General features: G+C 41.4%; 1 protein-coding gene across 6 annotated transcripts in view; it reads right to left on the bottom strand.

Annotated features, from left to right (window-relative positions):
• Positions 1-1,267: 1,267 nt before the first annotated feature.
• hagh (hydroxyacylglutathione hydrolase) overlaps positions 1,268-26,758 on the bottom strand; it is a 35,334-nt gene continuing 9,843 nt past the window's right edge. For 4 of the 6 annotated variants that reach the window (XM_059653907.1, XM_059653908.1, XM_059653909.1 and 1 more), the window contains exons 4-10: positions 24,803-24,920; positions 23,905-24,013; positions 21,784-21,887; positions 21,155-21,211; positions 13,981-14,082; positions 12,591-12,670; positions 1,268-6,303 (exon numbers count right to left, since the gene is read on the bottom strand). In XM_059653907.1, coding sequence (XP_059509890.1) covers positions 6,204-6,303; positions 12,591-12,670; positions 13,981-14,082; positions 21,155-21,211; positions 21,784-21,887; positions 23,905-24,013; positions 24,803-24,920 — 670 coding nt within the window. In that variant the 3' untranslated portion in view covers positions 1,268-6,203. The remainder of the gene's footprint in view (positions 6,304-12,590; positions 12,671-13,980; positions 14,083-21,154; positions 21,212-21,783; positions 21,888-23,904; positions 24,014-24,802; positions 24,921-26,758) is intronic. The other 2 variants (XM_059653904.1, XM_059653905.1) reach the window with 2 other exon arrangements.

The following is a 26,758-nucleotide window of genomic DNA, read 5'->3' as shown; positions in this document are numbered from 1 at the left end:
CTTCTGCTCGATTGTTCAATCTCTGAAGACACTACATCCAGCTTAGAACATTCAGCTTTCCCACATAATTATCCACAGAATTGAAACACTTTAAATAGAATATTCTCAACAGCATCATTTATAATTTGTATGAACAGCTGGGACCCAGGACTGATCCCTGGAGTGCTCCACTGGTCACAGCAGTTCAATTAGAACTATTACTATTGGTAACGACCCTCTGTTTCCTATTATCTAACCAATTTGTTATCTAATTTTCAACTTCCTCCTTAGTCCTTATGGGCACTTTGGTTATGCATCTCCCGTGAAGGAATTAGCAAGTGTTTTCTGAATGTCAGTCAATATAATAAATCATCATTTCCAACAAACTCAATTCCTCATTTTCTAAACATTATCTGTCCTTCATAAATACACACTGGCTCAATGTTTTGCTGCAACAGATGCACTCACATTGTTTCTCATGATTGACTGTGGTACTGATCTCAAACTAAATGACCTATAATTGTACATTTTGACCTTTTTTGAAAACAAATAAACCTTAAATATTTTTTCAAACCCTTGCTATCGACAGATAATGAGTGGTGAAAATTTTCAACCAGCTCCTATTATCCTCATTTCAACGTCTTCCAGCTGGCCCCATTTTCTTGTGAATACACAATACGAGCTGTCTGAGAGAAGGGAGGTTCACAGCTGAATAGTTGACCTTGGCTCATCCAACTCCAGCACCAATCACTGCCAGATTAGAATCCAACGCAGAAGGTAAACATTCCACAATCTGTTGTAGCAAAAAGATTTAGGAGAGCAACTCCACCTCATCGATAAGATATTTCTAATTCCCAAACCAGCTATCTTGAAAGTGACCTGAGTGAGACTAAAATTAATGCTATGGACTTGTGTTATTCAAGAATTGCACCAACACCGTCCTGGTTATTTTCTTTCGGACACATACATCCATGAGTTTAGGTTAATTCTAAATTCAGGACCCAGGCCTGTTAGGTCTAATTTCAATCCATTGCATTACTAATCCTTAACCTGCCAGGAGTTTTGTTTAATCATTACAGAAATAAATCATCTTAGATTTCAGTTGCATCTCCTTTATCTCCAGATATTGCAGTTGAAGTGCTTTGGAGACTAAAAGCCTATAACTGAATACTTCAGAATGAATTAGGATCCCATTGAGTTCCTTCTACTTTTTTATTACAGTAACCTGGTAGGCTGAGACTGTATCATTACAACAGCATCAAACAGCAGACAAATTGTGTCATTTTCCTTGATTACTTTGTGTCATTGTGAGAATTACAGAGTGTCCTTTCTACTTTGGCAGGTTTTCAATTCAACCACTTTTATTAGAATTGTTGTCTCTAAGTATAGATTCATACAGCACAGTAATCAAAGCATTTTTTTTACATTCAAGGATAGGGTGTAGGCATCTCTGGCTAGGCCAGCATTTTTTACCCATCCCTAATAGTACAGAACTCAGTTAAGATCAACCACATTGCTGTGGGTCTGGAGTCACATGTAGGCCAGACCAGGTAAGGATTGCAGTTTTGTTCACTAATGGACATTACTGAACCAGGGTTTTTTTTATTGAATTAAAATTCCACTTTCTGTCATGGTGGGATTTGAACCCAGGTCCCTAGAACTTTACTTGGGTCTCTGAATTAACAGAACACTAGGTCATTGCCTGTACAACTGCTGTATGTGATTATAATAAAGTGTTGACTTAAAATTATTTAAGTTTTCAATATAATACAAACTCTTTAAGAAACAAACTAAATTGTTAGGTGCTCAGTCACTAGTGTTTGTGATGTAGCTAAAATCTTTCACTTACGTATCTAACTTTACCATTGGAATTAAGATTTTTGATTTGATATATTGTTGTCACATGTACCTAAGTACAGTGAGAAGCTGTGTTTTGCAAGCAGTGCAGACAAATCATAGCAAACAAGGACATATAGATCTTATGATGCTTAGATAGAGTAAGGCAATGCAAGGATACACTGCAAAGCAAGATCAACATTATTTGAGGTTAGGGAATCCATTGAGCTACTTAATAACGGCAGAGAAGACTCTGTTCTTAAACCTGTTGGTGCGTTCTGCATCTTCTGCGTGACTGAAGAGGTCGGAAGAGAGCATTAGAAGGAACTGCTGGGAAGAATCAAGCAGGAAGGTGGATTAGAGGTGGAAAAATCAACTGTAGTGTGTGGTGAAACATTCTCAGGAGCTCTGTGGTTTTTACCTGCTCCTTTTTCCTTTGGTAGAAATAAAATTCCAACCTTGTGTGCGATTTGACAGTCTAAAACCTCCATTAACACAGATTGATATCCATATGCTCATCCAGTTCTATCCCTTTATGTCCAGGAGCTCTCAGCTTAAACCTAGGAATGGTATGTTTGGTGTCCTGCTTGAATTGTATATGGAGGCCTGTGTTGGAACTATCCATTTTCACATTGCAGTATCATTCAACTACTAGCCCTATTTCATATTCATGATTAAGTTCTCCAATCAGCTGCTTTCTAACTTTAATTTATCCAGGATTCCACCAATATTATGCTATCATGTACCTGTATCACCTCTGACCTGTCTGAGTGCCATTTCACACTCTCTGCAACTCTTTCAATTAAAAAGATATATAAAGCCCTTTTACACATATGCATGCTGATGCCATTTGTGGTTTGCAACATATGTAAGCTCACATAACCGATGTCACAGATATCACAGTCTGTTAAGTCAAAAATCTGGAAGGTTATTAACAATCCTATCCCAGCTATCACACATTTGTGTGTGTGTAATGCATAGTCACTTCAGTAAGCAGGGATCGTAAACTATCTACTTGGACTCTATAACAGGGAGAGAATAACTGAGGACAAGGCAGGCACCTTTATATTGGGATGTTTATAACTTTTTTAAAGGTACATTTCTTGTGTGGTCTGGCATCTGTGCCTCAACGCAGCATCCTCCTGTACCCTTTACAGAATGGGAGCCCTTTTCCATTAACAAATACAAGGAGAAAGGGAAGGGTGAATCTGCCATGGTCTGAGCCGACCTCAAACTTGTTCTCTCAGTAGAGAGAGAGATAACTGGTGATGGTTTCACCTTAGGGGGTCACTGTGCCTGAGGTGTGTGTGGCAAAACCGAGGAGGGATTGCCCTCCTCATCCTGTAAATCCTGACTGTCCACCGACACTTCCAGGTCTCTGTCAACTTAGCTGCCAATGAGTTATCCTTTCCAAAAACACAAATTGCTGGAAAAAACATAACGTCTGGCAGCATCTGCAAACAGAAAGCAGAGTTAAGCTTTTGGGTCCAGTGACCCTTCTTCTACAGTTCTTCAGTTTTTTTTCATAAAAGTGTTTTCCTTTTCACTGGGTTAGTGGAGTACCACAGCACGAAGGGCAATTCCGAAGCTTGCAGCATCTCAAGTGACATGAGCTGGGTTTAAATATGGCACCCACAGCATAAACTTCTACCTTTCTGGCTGCACAGTTCACCAAGAGAGGCACCCAACGCCTGGCTCTATAATTAGTGAGCTGAAGATTGCTTGAAAAAGAGAGCTCTGGATCACGACAGACTGGGTGCCATGAATCTCCCGCTTGCTAAAACACTAACGGAAAAAAGAAATTCAATGCTCTGATGACGTTCAAAGAATCAGGAAGTACTTTGTATCCAGCACTTATCACTCTGCTTCCCACCTTAACACTCTTGCATGAGTAACAAAAGGTTGGTTGCAAATCGTGCCTTGAACATACAAACTAATTCTGACTCTCCGGTTTAGTCCCGAGGGACAACTGCATTGTCAAAGGTGCTGCTTTGCAGATGAAATATTAAATCCTACCTGTCTACTTGGGTGAATTTAAAAGTATCCGTTGCAAAATTTTAAAGAGGAGCAAGGGATTGATCTCCGGGGGCCCATCCAACCTCCGATAGCACTAAGGACTGCAAACATTGAAGGGTCACCAGATCTGAAAATTAACTCTGCTTTCTCTCCACAGATGCTGCCAGACCTGCTGAGTTCCTCCAGCTATTTCTGTTTTTATCGTATAAATCACATTAGCTGGTCATTGTTACATTGCTGATTGTGGATGCTTGTTGTGGGCAATTTAGCTGCAACAGTGTCTTCAAAATATTCAAAGCATTTTGAGAAGTCCAGAGTTTCTGAAAAGTGCTACATAAATGCAAGTCTGGATGGAGCAATAAACCAGTTCACCCACGCAATATCACTTATTGTTTCTTGTTGTGAAATCGTTTCACACTTGTGTAAGTGTAAAGTTATCATTTTCCTTCTTGTATAAGAAAATGAAAACCACAATGCATTTTGCTTTATCAATGTGTTTTATGGTTAACAGTGAAATTAATACTCCAATTCCAAGAATGCTACGAAAAACAAAAGCACAATCAGCAGATTATATAGTGTCAATACAGAAGCTTAGTAGTAGAGATCCTATTAAAAGGAAGCCAAGGAGGAGGTATCAGACTACTAAAGCAATTCTTCCCAATCTAATTTTAAACAGAAAAGCTGGAACAATTTTAAATCAACATATTGCACAGATAGTGACACATTTTGAATGCTTTTGAGAGAGCTGAGAAAAGCAAATTATTGACTGCCTGCACATGCATGTATGTTGAGTTAGAAGATGGTGGACGATTAAGCAAGGTGTAATATGGATAAATGTAATCATGTTAGATATAACTCTGCAGGGAACCAATCCACAAGACTGCAATTAATTTTGGCTAAAATCCTAAATCGATACTTTGTCATCTAGTTTAGCCTTAGCTTCTAGACAAATTACCACATTCTTATTGTGGCTTTCAGAGTGCATTTTCCAGATTCTTAAAAGACCTTCAGAGCTCTTGATTTTACATAAACAATTAAAGCAAGGAGGAAGCCAAGATTAAAGGTAGTCTATAAAACAGCAGAAATTATTATATCATACTGAGGATGCAGGTGTATTAGGGCAGTCCTAATGTTTTAACAAGAAGAGGGAAATAAACTAGTGTTCATGTAGTTTATCCAACTACATGCTGACAAGGTGCAATCCATTTAATGATTTCAGTTTGATTCTTCAGATAGAAAATCTCTGAATGGACAGTTAATTCTACCCCTTAATGTGCGTAAATAAAAGCAAAATATATTATTTACTATTTAAATTACAATTAATTCTTTCCCATTCAAACCACCATTACTAAAAGCGAATTTTCTAATCTGAATAGGAATTTCACAATTTTCAAAATTCAGAAATGAATAAATTGGGATGGTATGATGGTGAGAAAAACGGGAGTCTGCTGAAATAAACACCTCAATGTCAAAATTGTATGTCTTGGAACTAGAGTGACCAAATTCAATTATCATGAGCTTTTAAACAGAATTTTACAGCTGCAACCTTGGCACTTTGCAGGATGGTATGCCATAAATTTCTGACGGTGACTTTCCCATCACTACCCAACCGCATCTGACCTTGCCGCAGTTGCAGAGATGGGCGAGGTCCCACCAGTCTCACCTCCCATCTAGTTTTTGGCTCTGCTTTGCTGGGAGTACATGCAGCCCCAGCAGTGGCCATCACACCCAGTGGCGCTGCTGGGACTGGAGACCTGACAGTCAGATGACATTTACAGTGGAAGAGCGGGCAGCACCACTACTTGTTAAATCCACTCTATCCCTCTTTCGCCAGAAGAATAGAGGAGATACGTGGCTATAGCCACTTTCAAAATGTCTCCAATATTATGGATTCGAATGGGTCAATCATTGGGTCTTACATTTTGTTCTCCAAACCTGGGAATGAGTATCTATGAAAATGTTTGGTGCTTATCACTCAGTAGTATATGATTGCTGAGTCTAATTGACAAGTTAACATTGGGGCTTCAAATTGCAATCTTCTGGCTTGATATCAACTCAGTTATTTGCTTGGCTCTTGGAGACCAGAAGTGCATGAAGTGAACAGGATGTGGTTTAATGAAAAAAAAATGGACAAAAGCAGGTTTCAATAGGACTAAAGCCGCTTATACTTCAGAACATGTGTCACAATCATTTATGATTGTCAATTAGAAAACCTATACACATTTTACAAATTGCAACTGCAAAGCAAATTTAAATTATTTAACAGAACATTCACTACTTAACATGTACTTTGTAACTCTCTGCCACTCCATGCACACCAGAAGGTGCTGTATTGAAGACTATGCTGGGGGTAAGTATTGGTACAGGTGCAATTAATCCTTTGGTACTTGAAATTGATCTTTTTCTTTTCTGATTGCATCCATGGTCGAAATTGGATCTTTTTGTCCAACATGGTCTTGCACACTCTTCTCCCTGTAACAATAATTTCACTGTTTGACACAAAGTCTTTCATTCCCAATCATGAGCATGAATTCAGAGGTCAAACCTCAACCTCAAAAATAGTTGCTTTAGTTCTAGTGAGGGGGATGATAAATTGTGAAAGATGCTGTTTTGTTATTGCAGAAATGATCTTCCAGGGGTGCATGCAAGTTCTGTAAAAGTTAATGGATGAAGATTTCAGGGAAAGAGTGAATAAGTGACATATGATGTCTGTCACCTGGCTGTAGAATACTTTGATCCTAAACTGGCTGCTTTGCAATTCTTATTCCTGCATACACTGGATGTAACTCATTCCTGACCTACTGCAGACCCTTAATCCAAAAACTCAGCTAATGTTCTGGGGACACAACACATTGGTTAGGCTACTTTTGGAATACTACATTCAATTCTGATCTCTTTGTGATAGCAAAGATGTTGTGAAACTTGAAATGGTTCAGGAAAGATTTAAGGATGTTGCTGGGGTTGGAGGGTTTGAGCCACAGGGAGAGGTTGAATAGGCTGAGGCTATGCTCCCTGGAGCGTCGGAGGCTGAGGGGTGACCTTACAGAGGTTTATAAAATCATGAGGGGCACAGATAGGGTGAATAGTCAAGCCAGGGAAGGGGTGTCCAAAACTAAGTGGCTTAGGTTTAAGTTGAGAGGGGAAAGATTTAAAAGGAACCTAAGAGGTAACTTTTTCAGGCAGAGGGCAGTGCGTGTATGGAATGAGCTGTCAGAGGAAGCGGTGGAGGCTGATACAACTACATCATCTAAAAGGTACCTGGATGGGTACATGAATAGGAAGGGTTTACAGGGATAGGGACCAAATGCTGACAAATGGGACTAGATTACTTTCGGATATCTGGTTGGCATGGATGAGCTGGAGCAGAGGGTCTGTTTCTGTGCTGTACAATTCTATGACTCTGTCACTCTAACCAGAGGGTAATGTAAAGGGAAATTAACAGAAAGTGATGCTATGTAGAGAAAGCACGAAGGTGCAGGTAGATTTATTCACTAACAATGCCTTTGACTGACAAAGTATTTGAAATTGATCTGTTCTGGTATGATTTTCCCAAACAGTAAGGGAAAAAAGACAACAGCAAATTCTAGAAGTAAATCTGATGCTAGAAATGGACATGTTTAGTGGTTGTGGTTCCTGTAGCTATTGAAAAAAAGCTTAAACGGGAATATTACTTAGAAGTGATTGTAAGGTCTTGTGTTGATTTTCGTTGAATACATTTGTCTTCAGTGCTTAAATAAAGTTATGTGGCTGGTTGACTGATGTCCCTCTCATTTGGGTTTGCTGGGTGCAGGAAGCTCATTTTCAGCTGCAGTTTGGTTGGGTGAGATTCATGGTTTGCCATGGTCCAGAATTGCTTTTTGCACAAGTCTTCCACTCTTCACCTCTCAGTAAATGTGAAATCGGTGTCTTTGGTGCCTGCCTCATGCAGTCCATAAGACCATAAGACATAGGAATTGAAGTAATACCATTCGGCCCATCGAATCCACTCCACCATTTAAATCATGGCTGATGGGCATTTCAACTCCACTTCCCTGCACTCTCCCCGTAGCCCTTGATTCCTTGTGAGATCAAGAATTTATCGATCTCTGCCTTGAAGACATTTAAAGTCCCGGCCTCCACTGCACTCCGTGGCAATGAATTCCAAAGGCCCACCACTCTCTGGCTGAAGAAGTGTCTCCTCATTTCCGTTTTAAATTTACCCCGTCTAATTCTAAGGCTGTGCCCACAGGTCCTAGTCTCCCCGCCCAACGGAAACAACTTCCCAGTGCCCACCCTTTCTAAGCCATACATTATCCTGTAAGAGAGATAATGGGAACTGCAGATGCTGGAGATTCCAAGATAATAAAATGTGAGGCTGGATGAACACAGCAGGCCAAGCAGCATCTCAGGAGCACAAAAGCTGACGTTTCGGGCCTAGACCCTTCATCAGAGAGGCACAGAATTTATCGATCTGCTCTGATGAAGGGTCTAGGCCCGAAACGTCAGCTTTTGTGCTCCTGAGATGCTGCTTGGCCTGCTGTGTTCATCCAGCCTCACATTTTATTATCATTATCCTGTAAGCTTCTATTAGATCTCCCCTCAACCTCCTAAACTCTATTGAATACAATCCCAGGATCCTCAGCCGTTCATCGTATGTTAAACCTACCATTCCAGGGATCATCCATGTGAATCTCTGCTGTACATGCTCCAGGGCTAGTATGTTCTTCCTGAGGTGGGGCCCAAAATTGGACACAGTATTCTAAATGGAGCCTAACTAGAGCCTTATAAAGTCTCAGAAGCACATCGCTGCTTTTATATTCCAACCGTCTTGAGATAAACGACAACATTACATTCGCTTTCTTAATCACCGACTCTACCTGCAAGTTAACCTTTAGAGAATCCTGGACCAACACTCCCAGATCCCTTTGTACTTCTGCTTTACGAATTTTCTCACTGTTTAGAAAATAGTCCACGCCTGTATTCTTTTTTCCAAAGTGCAAAACCTCACATTTACTCACATTGAATTTCATCAGCCATTTTCTGGACCACTCTCCTAAACTGTCTAAATCTTTCTGCAGCTTCCCCACCTCCTCAGTACTACCTGCCTGTCCACCTAACTTCATATCATCAGCAAACTTCACCAGAATGCCGCCAGTCCCTTCACCCAGATCATTAATATATAAAGTGAACAGCTGTGACCCTAACACTGAACCCTGCGGGACACCACTTGTCATTGGTTGCCATTCCAAAAAAGAGCCTTTTATCCCAACTCTCTGCCTTCTGTGAAACAGCCAATCCTCAATCCATGCCAGTAGCTCACCTCGAACACCATGGGCGCTCACCTTACTCAGCAGCGTCTCGTGAGGCACCTTATCAAAGGCCTTCTGGGAGTCTAGATAAATAACATCTACTGGGTTTCCCTGGTCTAACATACTTGTTACCTCTTCAAAGAATTCTAACAGGTTTGTCAGGCACGACCTCCCCTTACTAAATCCATGCTGACTTGTTCTAACCGACCCTGCACTTCCAAGAATTTGGAAATCTTATCCTTAACAACGGATTCTAGAATTTTACCAACAACCGAGGTTACGCTGATTGGCCTATAATTTTCCATCTTTTGTCTTGATCCTTTCTTAAACATGGGGGTTACAACAGCAATTTTCCAATCATCTGGGACTTTCCCAGATTCCAGTGACTTTTGAAAGATCACAACCAAAGCCTCCGCTATTTCCTCAGCCACGTCCCTCAGAACTCTAGGATGTAGCCCATTGGGGCCAGGAGATTTATCCATTTTTAGACCTTTTAGCTTTTCTAGCACTTTCCCTTTTGTAATGCCTACCATACTCAACTCTGCCCCCTGACTCTCCTTAATTGTCGGGATACAACTCATGTCTTCCACTGTGAAGACTGACGCAAAGTACTTACGTTTTTCAGCTATTTCCTTATCTCCCATCACTAGCCTTCCAGCATCAGTTTGGAGCGGCCCAATGTCTACTTTTGCCTCACGTTTGTTTTTTATGTATTGAAAGAAACTTTTACTATCATTTCTAATATTACAAGCTAGCCTTCCTTCATATTTGATCCTCTCTTTCCTTATTTCTCTCTTTGTTATCCTCTGTTTGTTTTTGTAGCCTTCCCAATCTTCTGATTTCCCAGTGCTCTTGGCCACTTTATAGGCTCTCTCTTTTTCTTTGATACAGTCAGGTGCCAGGAGAGGTGGAAATCCTCACTGCTGCCAGGACCTTCCATGCTGTTGGCACCATATTCGAAGTTCAGCTTCTCACCACTTGAGTCAGGAACTGTCCTCTGTACCAGGCTGCTCAAACACCATCATCGAGGGCACGGCTTTGAAAGGAAAGTGTGCAGCCAGCTTTTTGGGACTGCACCGTGGAGTTGCAGGTGAAGGGGGTTGGGGAGAGGGTGTAATTTACCCTGCTGTCACAAGGCACAACCTGGTGGGGCCTAGAGCATGCCGCAGGTCAGGTCTGTATCCTGGATAAAAAGGAGCACCCAGCAGTGCAGGAAGCAGTCTAATGATCCTCTATGTGCTGCTAGGGTCAGCGTCACTGTCTACTCACTTCAAACGCACAAATAATTCGACCACCGCAAATATATTTCACCAAAACTTACAGGCTCCAACTCTTACTACCGAATGCTTGTGTACCTCATCCTCCCAAACTGGCAACCCTTCCTGCCATCTGCACTTTGTACTCAATCACTGGGGACAGTTCATCATCATCTTTCCTGCTTCTGCATCACACACAATCTCTCCTTTCGACTCAGTGCAGGGAAAAACTGGTACACTCCGACAAGAGCGGGTTGGGGCAAGGAATCCTGCAAGCAAGCAACTCATCTCCTGACGTGTCAAAGCCTGTCCACCATGTACAAGGCCCAAGTCAGAAGTGTGACAGAATACTCCCCACCTGCCTGGATGAGTGCAGCCCCTACAACACTCAGGAAGCTTGACACCACCCAGGACAAAGCAGCCTAACTGATCGGCACTACATCCACAAGCATTTACTCCCTCCACCACTGACTCTCAGGAGCAGCAGTGCGTACTATCTCCAAGAGGCACTGCAGAAATTCACCAAAGCTCCTCAGACAGCACCTTCCAAACCCACGACCACGTCCATCTAGAAGGACAAGGGCAGCAGACAGATGGGAACACCACCCCCTGCAAGTTCCCCTTGAAGCCACTCACCATCCTGAGTTGGAAATATATCGCCGTTCCTTCTCTGTTGCTGGGGCAAAGTCCTAGAGATTCCCCCTAAATCCATCGTGGTTCAACACACAGCAGGTGGGCTGCAGTGGTTCAAGAAAGCAGCTCACCACTACCTTCCCAAGGGCAACAAGGGATGGGCAAGAAATGCTGGTACCAGCCAGCGACACCCACATCCCACAAATTAATTTAAGAAAAACTGCTTGAATTGCTTTCTCCACAACACTGCAGCTGATCTGGCTATAAAAAGGCCATTGACTGACTGTGGTGATATCCCTTGAGAGCTAATAGTTCCCCTTGAACCCCAAACGTCTGCTCACCTTTGACGGTCAGACATAGCCATCTGCTTGAAGCGTGCGTTTGCCGCTTAAGCTGCTGGCACATGCTGCAGCTATGACACTGATGTAGCTCAGGGTCAAAGGTGACATGCCCAGCCCTTTAGGACTGTTCAGTTTTTCCCGCCCTGACAAACTGCCCGAGTCTCCCTCTGTGCTGAATTCAATGCAAGTCAGAGGCTGTAACTCAACATTGAAGACCCTAGGCATTAAGGTAAACAATGTGAAGTAGACTGAGTTTGCTAGCCTTCAAGAAAACATAATGTGAGTCAGCGCTAAGAAAGCCAAAAGCCATACGATGCATTCTGTGTGGATGCATGAGACGTGAGTTTGTCCCTCTGGTGCACAGCTACTTGGCAGAAGGCCACAAGTCTTAGGTGTCGTTCAGCTCCAAACTAAACCAAGGGGGTGAGTGAAACATCAGGTGTGATGGTGTACTGGGGTTTGTAGTTTGACTTGTGTGGACAAAGACTTGAGGAGGACTGTGACCACGCACGGGCATCATTCTGCAGAAGTAGTTTAATGATGGCCGTCAAGCTGCTGCCAACGTTACCTGCTCTGATTCACACATTGCCAATTTGTGGCAGTTAGTTTTGTCGAGAAGTAAAATGAAAGTCAGACGTGGCGAATAAATAAGAGGAATTAAGTTTTTCATGAGGTGCAAATGCACGGAAATCAGGTGGTGGTAACTTAACAGTGAGAATCTGAAGTCACTCACTGAAGGCTTAGGGACGGAACTGGAACCTTTTTCTTGTTGTCGAAATGCTGATCTAATCATTTTCACCATAGTTCCCCAAATTTCTCCCAATTGTTCAAACCACAGCAGGAAGGGGAAAAGTCCCTCTGAATTGTTTACGAGAACATCTCACTTCGAAGAGGAACGAAAATGGTAGAGGGCTCTGGAGGACGTGAGAGCTCCATGAGTATTAAAAACAGGTAAGTTATTAAAAATGGGGTATTATTAGGGTCCTAGTCACTTTAGCTGTGCACCTCACATTGCCTCTCTGCTATATTTTATGCAGGTACTTTGTTTTTTTTTTGAAAATTTCCATGAGATGAAAATTATGGTTAGGTCAACTATTAATAAGACAAATAAAGTTAATAAAAGGAAGTTAATTATATGTTTCACAATTCTGCCTTTTTATATTTCATCTTGGCAACAAGTCCGAATTCTGACAGAAAAGATGCAAAAGTTTTAGAAATGTCAAACTTGGATTTCGCTGTACCTCACTCGCATGAAAGGGTTATAAGTGAACTCCTCCCCAATAGTGGATGGGATGGTGGGTTTTCCAAGATCATAGTGCTCCTAAAATCAAATACAAAAAAAAAGTTAAATTTACCCAATATTGGTAATAGAACATAGAACATAGAACATTACAGCACAGTACAGGCCCTTCGGCCCCCGATGTTGTGCCGACCTGTCATACCGATCTCAAGTCCATCTAACCTACACTATTCCATGTATGTCCATATGCTTGTCCAATGACGACTTAAATGTACCTCAAGTTGGCAAATCTACTACCGTTGCAGGCAAAGCGTTTCATTCCCTTACTACTCTCTGAGTAAAGAAACTACCTCTGGCATCTGTCCTATATCTTTCACCCCTCAATTTAAAGCTGTGCCCCCTCGTGCTCGCCATCACCATCCTAGGAAAAAGGCTCTCCCTATCCACCCTATCTAACCCTCTGATTATTTTATATGTTTCAATTAAGTCACCTCTCAACCTTCTTCTTACTAATGAAAACAGCCTCAAGTTCCTCAGCCTTTCCTCGTAAGACCTTCCCTCCATACCAGGCAACATCCTAGTAAATCTCCTCTGTACCCTTTCCAAAGCTTCCACATCCTTCTTATAATGCGGTGACCAGAACTGTACACAATACTCCAAGTGCGGCCGCACCAGAGTTTCGTACAGCTTCACCATAACCTCTTGGTTCCGGAACTCGATCCCTCTATTAATAAAAGCTAAAACACTGTATGCCTTCTTAACAGCCCTGTCAACCTGGGTGGCAACTTTCAAGGATCTGTGTACATGTACACTGAGATCTGTCTGCTCATCTACACTGCTAAGAATCTTACCATTAGCCCTGTAATGCGAATTAGCAGTACAGAACACATAAGATTTTTAATTTTAGGTCATGAAACTAATATATTTTGCTTTAATCAAGATTATTTTGTTCCAAACATCTTCAAAACTTAAAAGACAAATTAAGGGAAAATAATCCTTTACAATATTGAGGTCCAAAGATGTGCAAGTTAGATGGATCGGTTGTGCCAAATTATGCATGGTGTCCAAAGATATGTAGGTTAGATGGGTTAGCCATGGGAAATGCAGGGTTACAGGGATACGGTAGAGGGCTGGGTCTGGGTGGGATGCTCTTTGGAGCGGTGGTGTGGACTTGATGGACCAAAAAACCTGCTTCCACACTGTACAGATTCTATCAATCAACTACGATTCTAGATGCCAGGGGCTGAACCTACCCAACATGACAGCTAATTCATACGGCCAGTAGATCAGGAATCAGATCAAAAGGTGGAACTGGGCTGATCACACATCAGAAGAATCAAATCCCAGGAGCGTTTGACTCTAATGACTTGCATCAGGATAAGCAAACTTACCTTTGCCCAAGCTAATTTCTGTCTGATTGCTTCATTGTTTGGTTCAACATGACGGGCAAATTTGAGATTGTTGATGGTATACTCATGTCCACAGTACACCCTCTAAAGGCAAAAATATATGTTAAATTTAATGTCAAACATGTAGAAATTGGGAATACTGAAGCACTAATTTTGCCATAATTCCCATTAATACTTGCAGTGTTACTACACATCGCTCATCTTGTTTCACATTACAGATTAGAAGTAATTCTTAGATCTAAATCTTACAGATTAGTAGTATTAGAAGTAATTCTTCTTCTGCCAATGTCACACCATCCTTTTCGTTAGTTTCCACTAAAAAAAATACATTTGGTGAATGTTTATGCCAATAGGAATTCCATTGGGAAATAAAAAGTCTATGGTGAAGTGCTCCATATGTGTCTATCTCAGGAAGTTAAGAGTGGTTTCAAATTGAACAAAAAGGCATCCAACGCTATGAAATATAGTAACTGGTCAGAAGACTGGGAAAATGACTCAAAGGTAGGAGCTAGGGGGTGGTGTTGGAGGACTGCTTTTAGGACTGAAGGCTGGTAACCAGCAGTATGGTTAGTAAGTTTGCAAATGACATCAAAATAGGCGGTGTAGTGGACAGTGGAGAAGATTAGCTCAGAGTACAATGGGACCTTGATCAGATGGGCCAATGGGCTGATAAGTGGCAGTTTGGCAAGGCAAGCCCAGGGTAGTTAATGGTAGGGCCCTGGGGAGTGTTGCCGAACAAAGAGACCTAGAGGTGCAGGCATATAGTTCCTTGAAAGTGGGGCCGCAGGTAGACAGGATAGTGAAGAAGCCATTTGGTATGCTTGCCTTCATTGTTCAGTGAATTGAGTATAGGAGTTGGGAAGTCATGTTGCAGCTGTACAGGACATTGGTTAGGCCACTTTTGTAATATGGTGTTCAATTCTGGTCACTCTTCTATAGGAAGGATGTTGTTAAACTTGGAAGGGTGCAGAAAAGATTTACAGGAATGTTGCCTGGTTTAGAAGGGAGCTGTAGGGAGTGGCTGATTAGGCTGGCCTTATTTTCCCTGGAACGTCGGAGGCTGAGGGGTGACCTTACAGAAGTTTATTAAATCGTGAGGGCCAAGGATGACCAAGGTTATTTTCCCCTAGGGTGGAGAAGTCCAGACTAGAATGCATAGGTTTAAGGTGAGAGGTGAAAGATCTGAAAGGGAGCTAAGGGGAAACATTTTCATGCAGAGGGTGGTGTGTATGGAATGAGCTGCCAGAGGAAGTGGTAGAGGTGTGTACAATTACAACATTTAAAAGGCATCTAGATGGGTATACGAATAGGAAGAGTTTAGAGGGATATTTGCCAAATGCTGGCAAATGGGATTCGGTCAGATTGGGATGTCTGGTTGGCATTGAAAATTGGACTGAAGGATCTGTTTGTGTTCTGTATGGCTCTATGACTTTATACCTGAAAGAAAGAGAGCAAAACTAGAATGTCTAAGTAAACTGGCAAGAAATGTAAGAGCAGACAGTAAAAAATGTCCACAGATATCACAAAAGAAACAGAAGAACTGAAATGATCATTGATCCCCAAGAGTGAGACTGAGAAAATAATAATGGTGCAGAGTGGAAACGGTGGAGACCTTAATCAAACGCTTAGTTTATATCCTTATAGTAGAAAACCCAAAGAACATCCTAAAAATAATAGAAAATAAAGAGGCAAAAGGGAGGGAGGAACTGAAAATAAAGAAACAATTACGAGGGTAAAGGTTATAGGAGAAGTAATGGGAGTAAAAGCTGGTAAGTCCTCAGGACTTGATGGCATGAACTTAAGGATCTTTAAAGAATGGGCTGCAGGAGAGTGGATGCAGTATTTGTAACCTCCCAAAATTCTGGAAATGTCCCAGTGAAACTGTAAATTGAACAAAAGGAGGGAGAAAGAAAGCTGGAAGCTATAGACCAGTTAGGATAACATCTATTATTGGGGAAAATACATCTCCTATTAAGGAGGCAGCAGCAGGGAATTTTAAACATCATAATATAAATTGCTAAAATCAATACAGGAAATCATGTTCAAACATTTTATCAGAGTTCTTTCAGGATGTAACAAACAGGTGGAATCAAACAAAAAGGGGAAATCAGTAAATCAAAAAAGTTTGGATCTCTAAAAAGCATTCAATAAGGTGCTGCATAAAAGGTTATCGCGTGGTTTTGGGGTGATACATTATGGGAAGCTGGAAATTGGCTCATGAACTGGAAACAAGAGTTGGGATAAACGAGTCATTTCCAGGTTGGCAGGCTATAATGTTTGGTGTGCCACAGAAATCAGCACTGGGCCTTAACTGTTTAAAATCACTATTGCTCATTTTGATGTATATTGGACCAAGTATATTGGAACCATCTTTGCCAATGATACTAAGATGTAAGGCGCAAGAAGGATAGCAGAGTCTGCCAAGGTGTATGGATAGAATGATAAAAAAAAATGGCAGGTGGAGTAAATGTAAGGCTGTCTTTAGCAGGAAGAAAGGAAAGCAGAATATTATGTATGTGGAGAGAAACTGCAGAATAGCACAGTATGGAGGAATCTGACCATCCTGTAGGTGAATCACAAATGAAGGGCAGCAACTAATTAGGAAGGCAAAGGAATATAGGTCTTCATAGCGAGGGTAATGGAGCATTAAAGTACAGAACACCTGCTAGGGCTATACTAGGCAATGGTGAGTTCACACCTGGAATAATACGCACAGTTAGGTTTCTTTAGGAAGAGATATACTTATCCTCGAAGCTGTTTAAGAGGAGATTCACTGGGCTATTTTCATGGATGGAGGGATTGCTTTACGAAAGACAGGTTAAGCAGATTGGGCCTGTACAGGTCTGACCGTTTAGAAGAATGAGAAAAAAAAATACAATATCAGAGCATGCTGAGAGGATATATTCTCCCCTGGGAGATTCTAGGACTAACAGCACTGTTTAAAAAGGCTTTTTCATGCTTTTAATTATATTTTGAAGTAAAGGAGATAGGAGGTGAAACGGAAGACTTAGGAAAAGTTTTTTTCTTAAAGATTTATTTATTTACGGGATGAAAGTGACACTGACCAGGCAGCATTTATTGCCCCATCCCTAATTGCCCAGAGGAGAGTTAAGAGTCACCCACATTGCTGTGGGCCTGGAGTTGCATGTAGGCCAGATGGCAGTTGTTTCAGAGATTGTAGGAACTGCAGATGCTGGAGAATCTGAGATAACAAGGGGTGCAGCTGGATAAACAGAGGGCCAAGCAGCATCAGAGGAGCAGAAAGGCTGAAGTTTCAGGGTCTAGGCCCGAAACGTCAGCCTTCCTGCTCCTCTGATTCTGCTTGGCCTGCCGTGATCATCCAGCTCTACACCTTGTTACCAAGGACAGCAGTTTCCTTCTTTAAAGGACATTTGTGAATCAGATGAGCATTTCCAACAAACGATAATGGTTTCACGGGCATCAACAGCGTCTTAATTCCAGATATTTATTGAATCCAAATTATGGTGGAACCTGGGTCTCTGGATTAACAGTTCAGCAATAATACCACTAGGCCAATGCCTCCCCAGTATCCCAGACATTATGATCACAGCCACTCAAAACGTCGGTCAGGTATACTTCAAAATCCAATCCAGCTGTAACAAATAAATCGTGAACTTGGGTCAGAGGATACAGAGTTGGGAAAAAAAAACATGATTAGAAAGGAAGTGAAACCGTCAATTTGAAAATGTGAACAAGGTCAATGAAATAGTCACACTAAGGAACAGGGATCCAATGCTGAGCTGGAGGAAATCAAGACTTATCTAAGGCTTAATACTGGAGACATAGTTAAGATAGTATTACCAGTATCTTGGACTCAGTGGTGAAGGTGAGAGGGTAAAACTGGATGTCATCAAAATACATCTGCAAGCTGAACTTGGATTTGCAGATGGCAGCATCAATGATAATGTATAGATTTTTGTAACAAAGATGTGTTATTCATAATATTAGTTTGCAATATACTTGATCAGACACAGAACCTTGAATTCTTTGGAAAGAATATTTTCCAAACTTAAAGACCCTGACTACAGGTGCTTCAATGTTACTTCTGTAGGGAGTTTGGAATGAAGGTGGCAAGCCTACAATACTTTCAGAAAACAGTCATGTGACCTAGTTCGTGGGTAAAATAAAAATATAGGATTTGAACAGGCAGTGTGAGAGGTAACTTGCCAGGAACAACTTTTACTCCTTTCCCTTTTGGCTTTTCTTCTAAATGAATCCCAAAGTTTGAATGTTGCACATACACAGAAAGACTCATCTCCACAAGTGAAGGGTTTCCTAAAGGAGAATCTATAATTTATCACCACTGTCACCAGAAAAAAAAAGTGACTTCAGCTAGACATAACTGATCCAGGAAGAAATCCCAGCACCAGTACACAAATTGACTTTGGCTAGAAATCAGCATTTCGGACAATCTGTGAGTAATTCTGCTTGAGATAGTAGGAACTGCCGATGCTGGAGAATCTGAGATAACAAGGTGTAGAGCTGGATGAAGGAGATAGTGGAAACTATTGTAGTGCCTGGAGATCAGCAGCAGAGGAACAGGAAAGTTGACATCTTGAGTCGAGATCCTTCTTCGGAAAAATTTCTTTCTGCTTGGCCTGCTGTGGCCTCTCCACACCTTGTTATATCAATAATTCCTCTTTTCTGAATTTAACTGTTACATGACCAAAGCACTTTAATGAAACCACTCTATAGAGCTGTAATATTTTTTCACAGATTTGGAGATTATGTGCAAATCTATGTGTTCCTTTTTAGCAAGTGCAACTGCATATATTTCCATAGTTTAAACTTTTTGTTAATAATCTCGATATCCTTACTTCAGTAAATTTTTTTGTAATAAACTATTCCTTTACTCGTTACTTAAGAAATTGGGCTGACTTGTTTCTGATACTGAGTATATATAGTTTGAACTAGCAATTTTACCTTTTTTTTAAATTCAAACTTTATTATGACCAGTGGGACATGGAACATGCAAACAAGGGGAGTAGGTCACTTGGCCCTTTGAGTCTGCTCTGCCATTCAATAGATCACGGCTGATCTGCTTCTGACTTCAACCTGACTTCCTGCATGCCCCCGAAGATCTTTCAAAGATCAGAAAGGAATTCACCTTCCTGTCTTAGCCATAACATTAGAAACAGCAGGGGACTGCGGATTTAGCTCGAGGGCATACCGCAGTTGATTCACTGGGCACAGAAAAAGAAACCATTTAAGGGGCTTCTATGGCTGCGCTGGGAAAAATAAGACCATAAGACATAGGAGTGGAAGTAACGCCATTCGGCCCATTGAGTCCACTCTGTCAGTTAATCATGGCTGATGGGCATTTCAACTCCACTTACCCACACTCTCTCCATCGCCCTTAATTACTTGCGAAATCAAGAATTTATCAATCTCTGCCTTGAAGACATTTAACGTCCCGGCCTCCACTGCGCTTCGTGGCAATGAATTCCACAGGCCCACCACCCTCTGGCCGAAGAAATGTCTCCTCATTTCCGTTTTAAAATTTACCCCCTCTAATTCTAAGGCTGTGCCCACAGGTCCTAGTCTCCCCACCTAACGGAAACAACTTCCTAGCGTCCACCCTTTCTAAGCCATACATTATCCTGTAAGTTTCTATTAGATCTCCCCTCAACCTTCCAAACTCTAATGAATACAATCCCAGGATCCTCAGCCATTCATCGTACGTTAAACCTACCATTCCAGGGGTCATCCATGTGAATCTCCGCTGGACACGCTGCAGCGCCAGTATGTCCTTCCTGAGGTGTGGGGCTCAAAATTGGACACAGTATTCTAAATGGGGCCTAACTAGAGCTTTATAAAGCCTCAGAAGCACATCGCTGCTTGTATATTCCAACCCTCTTGAGATAAACGACAACATTACATTCGCTTTCTAAATCATGGACTCTACCTGCAAGTTAACCTTTAGAGAATCCTGGACCAACACTCCCAGATCCCTTTGTACTTCTGCTTTGCGAATTTTCTCACTGTTTAGAAAATAGTCCACGCCTGTATTCTTTTTTCCAAAGTGCAAAACCTCACATTTGCTCACATTGAATTTCATCAGACATTTCCTGGAACACTCTTCTAGATTGTCTAAATACTTCTGCAGCTTCCCCACCTCCTCAGTACTACCTGCCTGTCCACCTAACTTCATATCATCAGCAAACTTCACCAGAATGCCCCCAGTCCCTTCATCCAGATCATTAATATATAAAGCGAACAGCTGTGACCCTAACACCGAACCCTGTGGGACACCACTTGTCACTGGTTGCCATTCCGAAAAAGAGCCTTTTATCCCAACTCTCTGCCTTCTGTCGGACAGCCAATCCTCAATCCAAGCCAGTAGCTCACCTCAAACACCACGGGCCCTCACCTTGCTCAGCAGCCTCCCGTGAGGCACCTTATCAAAGGCCTTTTGGAAGTCTAGATAGATAACATTATCTCATCTTGACTTCCTGCATATATTCATAGATAACAAAAATAACACAATCTGAACAATTTTTGAGTCAGAAATGCTCAAGCTCTCAAAATATATCATGGATAACTTGGGCAGTCGCCACGAATCCTGGGCCTGATGAGGAAACAAGACAATGGTCGAAACGACCGATGTTCAGAGCAGCATTTTAAGGGGAAAGGGTAGATTCAGAACCAGTGGGCATGAGGTTAGTTTGACAATGTTGACTGAAGTCAAAGAAGTGCAATTATCAGCAATCTGCAGAGGAAGACTGAAGAAACATGAAAGGGATTTATTGTGAAGGCAGTTTGCTAAGTTGAGAGATGGATACGCAGGGAAACGGTGAAGTGAAGCATGAATGACATTTGGCATCATTTCAGCTGGGAGTGAGGACACGAAGGAGACAGTGTCTAGCAAGTAAATAACCACAGAACTTCAATACTGTCCTTAATTGCTTGTCTACGTCTTGAGAGTTAACCTCACTTGCAACGACACCAGGGAAGCAAACATATTCCCTCAACATCTTGGAATTAGGGAAAAATTGACGCAAGTTAATTTTCCTAGTTTATATCTCTCTTTGTCCATATAGGAAGTCTATTTGTGAGAACACTGGATGAAGACAGGTTTGTGTCACTTGTGACAGTGCCAAATTGAGGTAGTCCATCAGCACTAAGTATAACTCACCCTTGAGATATAGTCCTTTGAATGAGGTCTTCGAGAGTCCCGAAACCTGGTAACTGCCTGATATGTCCAAGAGTGAAGGAGGCACAGGGAAAAACACATTTTCAAAAAAGAAAAGGAAAAACTGAAAAGAACTGCGGATGCTGTAAATCAGAAACAAAAATAGAAATTGCTGGAAAAGCTCCGCAGGTCTGGCAGCAGAGGACAGATTTGGCTGTATCTTTGTCTTGCCAACTGTTCTTCTCTCGCATTGGGCTCTATCCCCACCTAACATTTACTGCTTACCCCCTCCCCCAGCCCCATTCTTTTGCATAAAAACTGACAATTTCCTAGCTACCATCAGTTCTGAGAAAGGGCTATTCGACCCGAAACATTAACTCTGATCGCTCTCCTCAGATGCTGCCAGACCCGTGAGCTTTTCCGGCAACTTCTATTTTTGTTTCAAAAGCAAAAGCAGCAAGGCTAGAAAAGTACCAGGACAACAGGGTGCAGTGATATTTATATTAAAATGATTATGCAGAATTATAGTCATGACAAAACAGAGATGGTGGAGATCATGAATAATCGAAGTGTTGATGTTTCAAAATAACACATGGTCAGTTACAGTCCTGACTGAAAACTAAAACACTTACTGTTTCAGATGGCAGGCTGCCCAGAATGTCAATCAGCGCTCGGTACATTTCCTCACCGGATCCTTCAAAGAATTTGCCACATCCAGCAACAAATAGTGTGTCACCTGTGGGGAGACCGAAACCAACATATAATTACACCAGAGACACAAGTCCAGCTTGAAATTTAGAACATGCATAAATAAAATTAAACATGTGAGGGGTTGAACAGAAAACAAAAACTGGGATTGCTTTTTTTTTTAGCAACAGTGTGAATCCAGCACATTTAATGTTCTAAATAAACAGAATACAGGAGAAACCTCAGCCATTCCATTAGAACAAACAGGGGGCAGAAAGCACTAAAGAAAAAATGGCATTTATTCAATGGTCAGTGTATTTCATATCTTTCATTTGGCTTTATGTTTAATCGCTCCATTGATTTGAGCTTCAATTTACAAAGTACTTTTGAGAAACTGTTATTTCTAACTAGCTCTGCATTTTCATTCGCATTGATGAACAATGACTTTAAGAACAGAAAGTGCAAATCACAATGTAAAGTCAACCAAGACTGAATCACCAATTGCAAGGCAGACATCACTATCCACAAATATCTTTCATCTCCTAATGCACAAAGGGGTACTAAAGCAGCGTTTTCCTCGCAATGGCTGTGGAAGCACACAATTTCCACGCAGACATTAGCAACAATTTTCAGCATCAGTAAAATAAACTACGCAGTCATTATCAGATTGTTTTTGTGGGAGCTTGCTGTGTGGAAATGGGCTACCAATTTCCCACAATGCAACAGAGTTAAAATTTCAAAACGTACATAACCGCCTCTAAAGTACTTTGTCTCAGGTTGCCAATGATACTACATAAATGCAAATCTCTGGTTGGCATGGACAATTTGGACTGAAGGGTCTGTTTCTGTGCTGTATGACTGCTTATGAGCTATTGTATGATCATGATTAAACTGGCATAGCCTAGAAATTCAGCAGGGCAGCACAGCATATACAAAACAGATAACATACAGCATCCTGAACCTCCAATGCTGAGACAGGTAGTATCACTCAACTTAAGTCACATCGGTAAAGGTCACAAAATCTATGCTATTGTCTATATTAAATGCAAAGAAGCTGCTTAACATCTGTTCAATGCCTGATAAACCTGGTTTGTTCTAATTGGGCAGCTGTCGGTCACATTCTGGAAAACAAATCTAAATGTAACCCTTAACCAGCAGTTCATTAAGGAAGCATGACAGATGGCCAGTAGCAAGGCAAATTATCAAAAAATACTCATCTAATTGAAGAGCTGGGATATTAGGACTCTTTACCCCACCCAACTATTATTGCCCTCTTAATCAACCAACGCTGCTCAAACCTTCACTTACTCCCACTCCCCCAAAATCACTATCACCCCCACTGCCATTACAGACAGAGAGGGGATTGGTGGTGGTTTAATCTGAGGGTCGCCATATTTCAGGCAAGGGGAAAGGTTCAGAAGGAGAGTAACCTCAGCAGGTACAGGAATCCAACCCATGCTGTTGACATCACGCTGTGTCACAAACGAACCATCCAGCCAACTAAGCTAACTGACCCCTTTACTACCCCTTCCCTTCAGCTTCCCTGATTAGCTGCCCTTGAGCTCAACCCTTGCCACTTCCCTTTATTTATCTGACTTAGCAGTGCTTCTGATCTTGAACAGCACAGTACCTGAGGCCTAAGATTCAATACAGAGGATGCTTCAAAACTCATTACTGACTCTCTGCAGTGGCACCCCCACATTCCAGGCTCCAAAATGGGCTTGATCAAATTTTTAAGGCTTAATTTGAAAAGTTCGTAAACTTGGTAAATCAAGGCAAGCAACTTAAGATTTCTCTACAGGCTAATTTACACAGAACCAACATGGTAAGTATCAAACTGAAGGACATTTTAGGTCTAGTCTATAAAAAATATAAAAATTAAACTTTAAAAAGAAAGTCACTTGGGCTTATTACAGAAAGCTTGGTTAGTACTCAACATGTTACAATTCCCAAAATTAATAAATGTGGATTACTTTTACATCTGATGAGTATTCAGTACAGAGAGTTATCTGTCTGTTGAATGATTATTTTGTTACACCATAAAGGGAGGTTTCAGCTACACTCACCAGTGAACACAGCTGGTGCTTCACTGCTATTCTCTTTAGTCACAAAGTAGCAGATATGTCCTGATGTATGACAGGGTGTAAAGAGGCATTTCACATTCAAAGAGCCAACCTGAATGGTTAAGCACATCATGTATTGTAGTTAGTTTAATTTTTAAAACATGGTTTCTCTCACTGTAAGAATCAGTGACCTAGTCTCTTCTTGAAGTTTCTAGTCCCTCTTTTTGTTTTTCAAACCATATAATTTCATAAATTAAACAGCTTTATGTATAGCAAGCAAAACATATCAAACAATATAGAATTCATTCTTTGAGCATAGAAAGGTCTTACTATTATAGCTATACAGAGGATAAGTTACAAAATCTAGACTGCACAGGGCACAGGCAGCAGGTACATTTGGAGATGCGATCACCCATCACTTGCCCTCAGTAAATGGAAAGTCTGAACAGCTCTTAGCAAGTTTACATTATTGACGTAATATTGCTTTGAGGGGTGTGGGAGGAAAGATAGAGGACAAGCAGACATACAAAGCTGCCCCATATCTCCCAGAAACAAGTTAATTATCAAGCAGTCCACACCACAATCTCTAAAGCACTCCAGGCTGGGAGTGTACCCAACTGGTCCCCAGGGAAACAAAAGATGGCAAATCTGATAACATTTAAACAAGGAGGCAATTATATGTCTTGACAAAATAGATAACACAACTTCAAAATAATTTGAGTCTTCTTCATAAACTGTCACTTATAAAATCATAAACTCTACTGAAACTCATTTACTGTTAAGGATGTTCTTTCATCAAGTTACATAGTTGGGCCGGCAAACGGAAACCGGCAGGAAATTGTCCACAATGATTATGCCACAGCTGATCCATCTGGTTAAAGCTCAGATTCTTGTGATCTACCTGTAATGTTTTCTTGTGGCTCACTTTGCAAGTGAGAGCTCCAACCCGGTCATCACCACCGTATACCTGGAGACCAGGCACTTTCTTCACCAGTTCTGCGTTACCTCCAGCATGGTCCCTGGAAACAAGATAGCAGGTCAAGCTTACCAAAATCAAACGATACAGGGAAATAGTTAATGCGTATATGCACAGTTTTGGAGGGGCAAAGGTGGACAGATACCTGCTTGTGGGCAGACAGGACATGGGTACCTTCCTGATCACTGCTCTCAATTTTCCCCACCTCTCAAATTGCAAACTCTTCCATTATCTACCTCCTCCATCAGCTATAGCAGCCTCCTGTCTCAACTGCACTCAACACCAATCTACCCACTTAAGATTTGGTTAGTTCCTTTCCTCACGACATCATTTTGCATTGGAGGAGATCTTGAATCGCACTTTGCCTCCGAAGTGTCTGTCTGCTTCCTGTCCTCAGATCAATGTGAATAAGCCAATATGGAGAATACCTCAACACTCATCATATGGGCACAGGACTAGCACTCTGACCCGACATACCCAGAAATATTCCCCCCACTAACTAATCAATGACATTAACCAGCTATAACAGTGGCATGTCACTTGGAAGGTATATCAGTGAGATTACACTTGTGTAGTAGCTCCACTTGACTCTGCAGCTCTCACAGATATCTCCACATTTCTTCTTCATCAAATTTTCACTCTATATGTATAATAGTGTCCGGCATGTGACAATTATGTCACTTTGAGAGGTCACTTTTCCTTGGTGTTTTTTGAAGATAGGTTGTAGGGCAGAGTTGTTGAGCTGTCTCAAAGGAAGTAAACAATTTGTGAAGTCTTGGGTTTTTCTTTAAAAAGCTGAAACAATGGAAGCAGCCTGGGTGTGGCCAGCTCTCACAGACCAAGCTTTCTAGTTCTTTTAAAATTGTAGGTTTAGTTTTATTCAGAAGACTTTGGGGTCTCAAAAGAATTGGAAGCTTCAGTAAATATCTCTTGGCTGCTACTTTTACTGTATTTTTTTCTGTTGTTTTTTTCCTTCTGGATTGGAGAATTGCATGTGAGAATCTGTATCTGAATTTGCCTTTTTACCAGGGGGGTGTGCTTATGGGATGTTACTATATTGGAACAGTTAGTCAGTAATTAGTACTGTATTATTTGGTTAAGTTTTCCAATAGTTAAGTTATTCAGGATTCCTCTTTCTTTTGTTTGCATTTTAACCATAGTGTTTAAATAAATAGGAATTTGCTTAAATTTGAGTTGTTTGACCAGTCACATTGCATCTAGGACATATTTAAAATAAGAAGTTAGGATTTAGGTTACCTTCTTAAAATATGTGGAGTGGGTTTGGTCCATAACAGGCTTATTAAAAATTATGCACCCTTGATCAGCTGTCCATTTCTCTCATCCTTACTCAGAGATAGTAAGAATTGCCAATGCTGGAGTCAGAGATAACACAGTATGGAGCTGGAGGAACAGAGCAGGCCAGTCAGCATCAGAGGAGCAGAAAAGTTCATGTTTCGGGTTGGTACCCTTCTTCAGAAAAATCTGAAACATCAACTTTCCCGCTCCTCTGATGCTGACTGGCCTGCTGGGTTCCTCCAACTCTACACTGTGTTATCACTCAGCCTTACTTTTGTCTTTTGTTCTGCCTTATTGGCTTTTTTCTCCTTTGCGTTAGAAGTAATGGCATGGAGTGTTGGATTTATCCAGATTAGATACTGCGACAAGGCGAGACTGAGAATATCTGTGAAAGTTTTGGGCGAGGTACAGTGCTGTAACAAAAGGAAACAGCAGGGATTGGGCAAAAAGAATTGACATTCCACATTAGCACATGGGTTTCCAACATTTGCATTGGATGACTTATCATCATCACCTCTCTGTAACCAACAGTTTCAAATGTTATTGATGGTCCTTCCTTGCCATAACACCTTTGCCAATCTTCTC

This window comes from Stegostoma tigrinum, chromosome 23, assembly GCF_030684315.1.
Source record: "Stegostoma tigrinum isolate sSteTig4 chromosome 23, sSteTig4.hap1, whole genome shotgun sequence".
Taxonomy (NCBI): Eukaryota; Metazoa; Chordata; class Chondrichthyes; order Orectolobiformes; family Stegostomatidae; genus Stegostoma; species Stegostoma tigrinum.
Note: the sequence above shows the minus strand (reverse complement) of the source record. Positions and strands in the feature narration are given on the sequence as shown.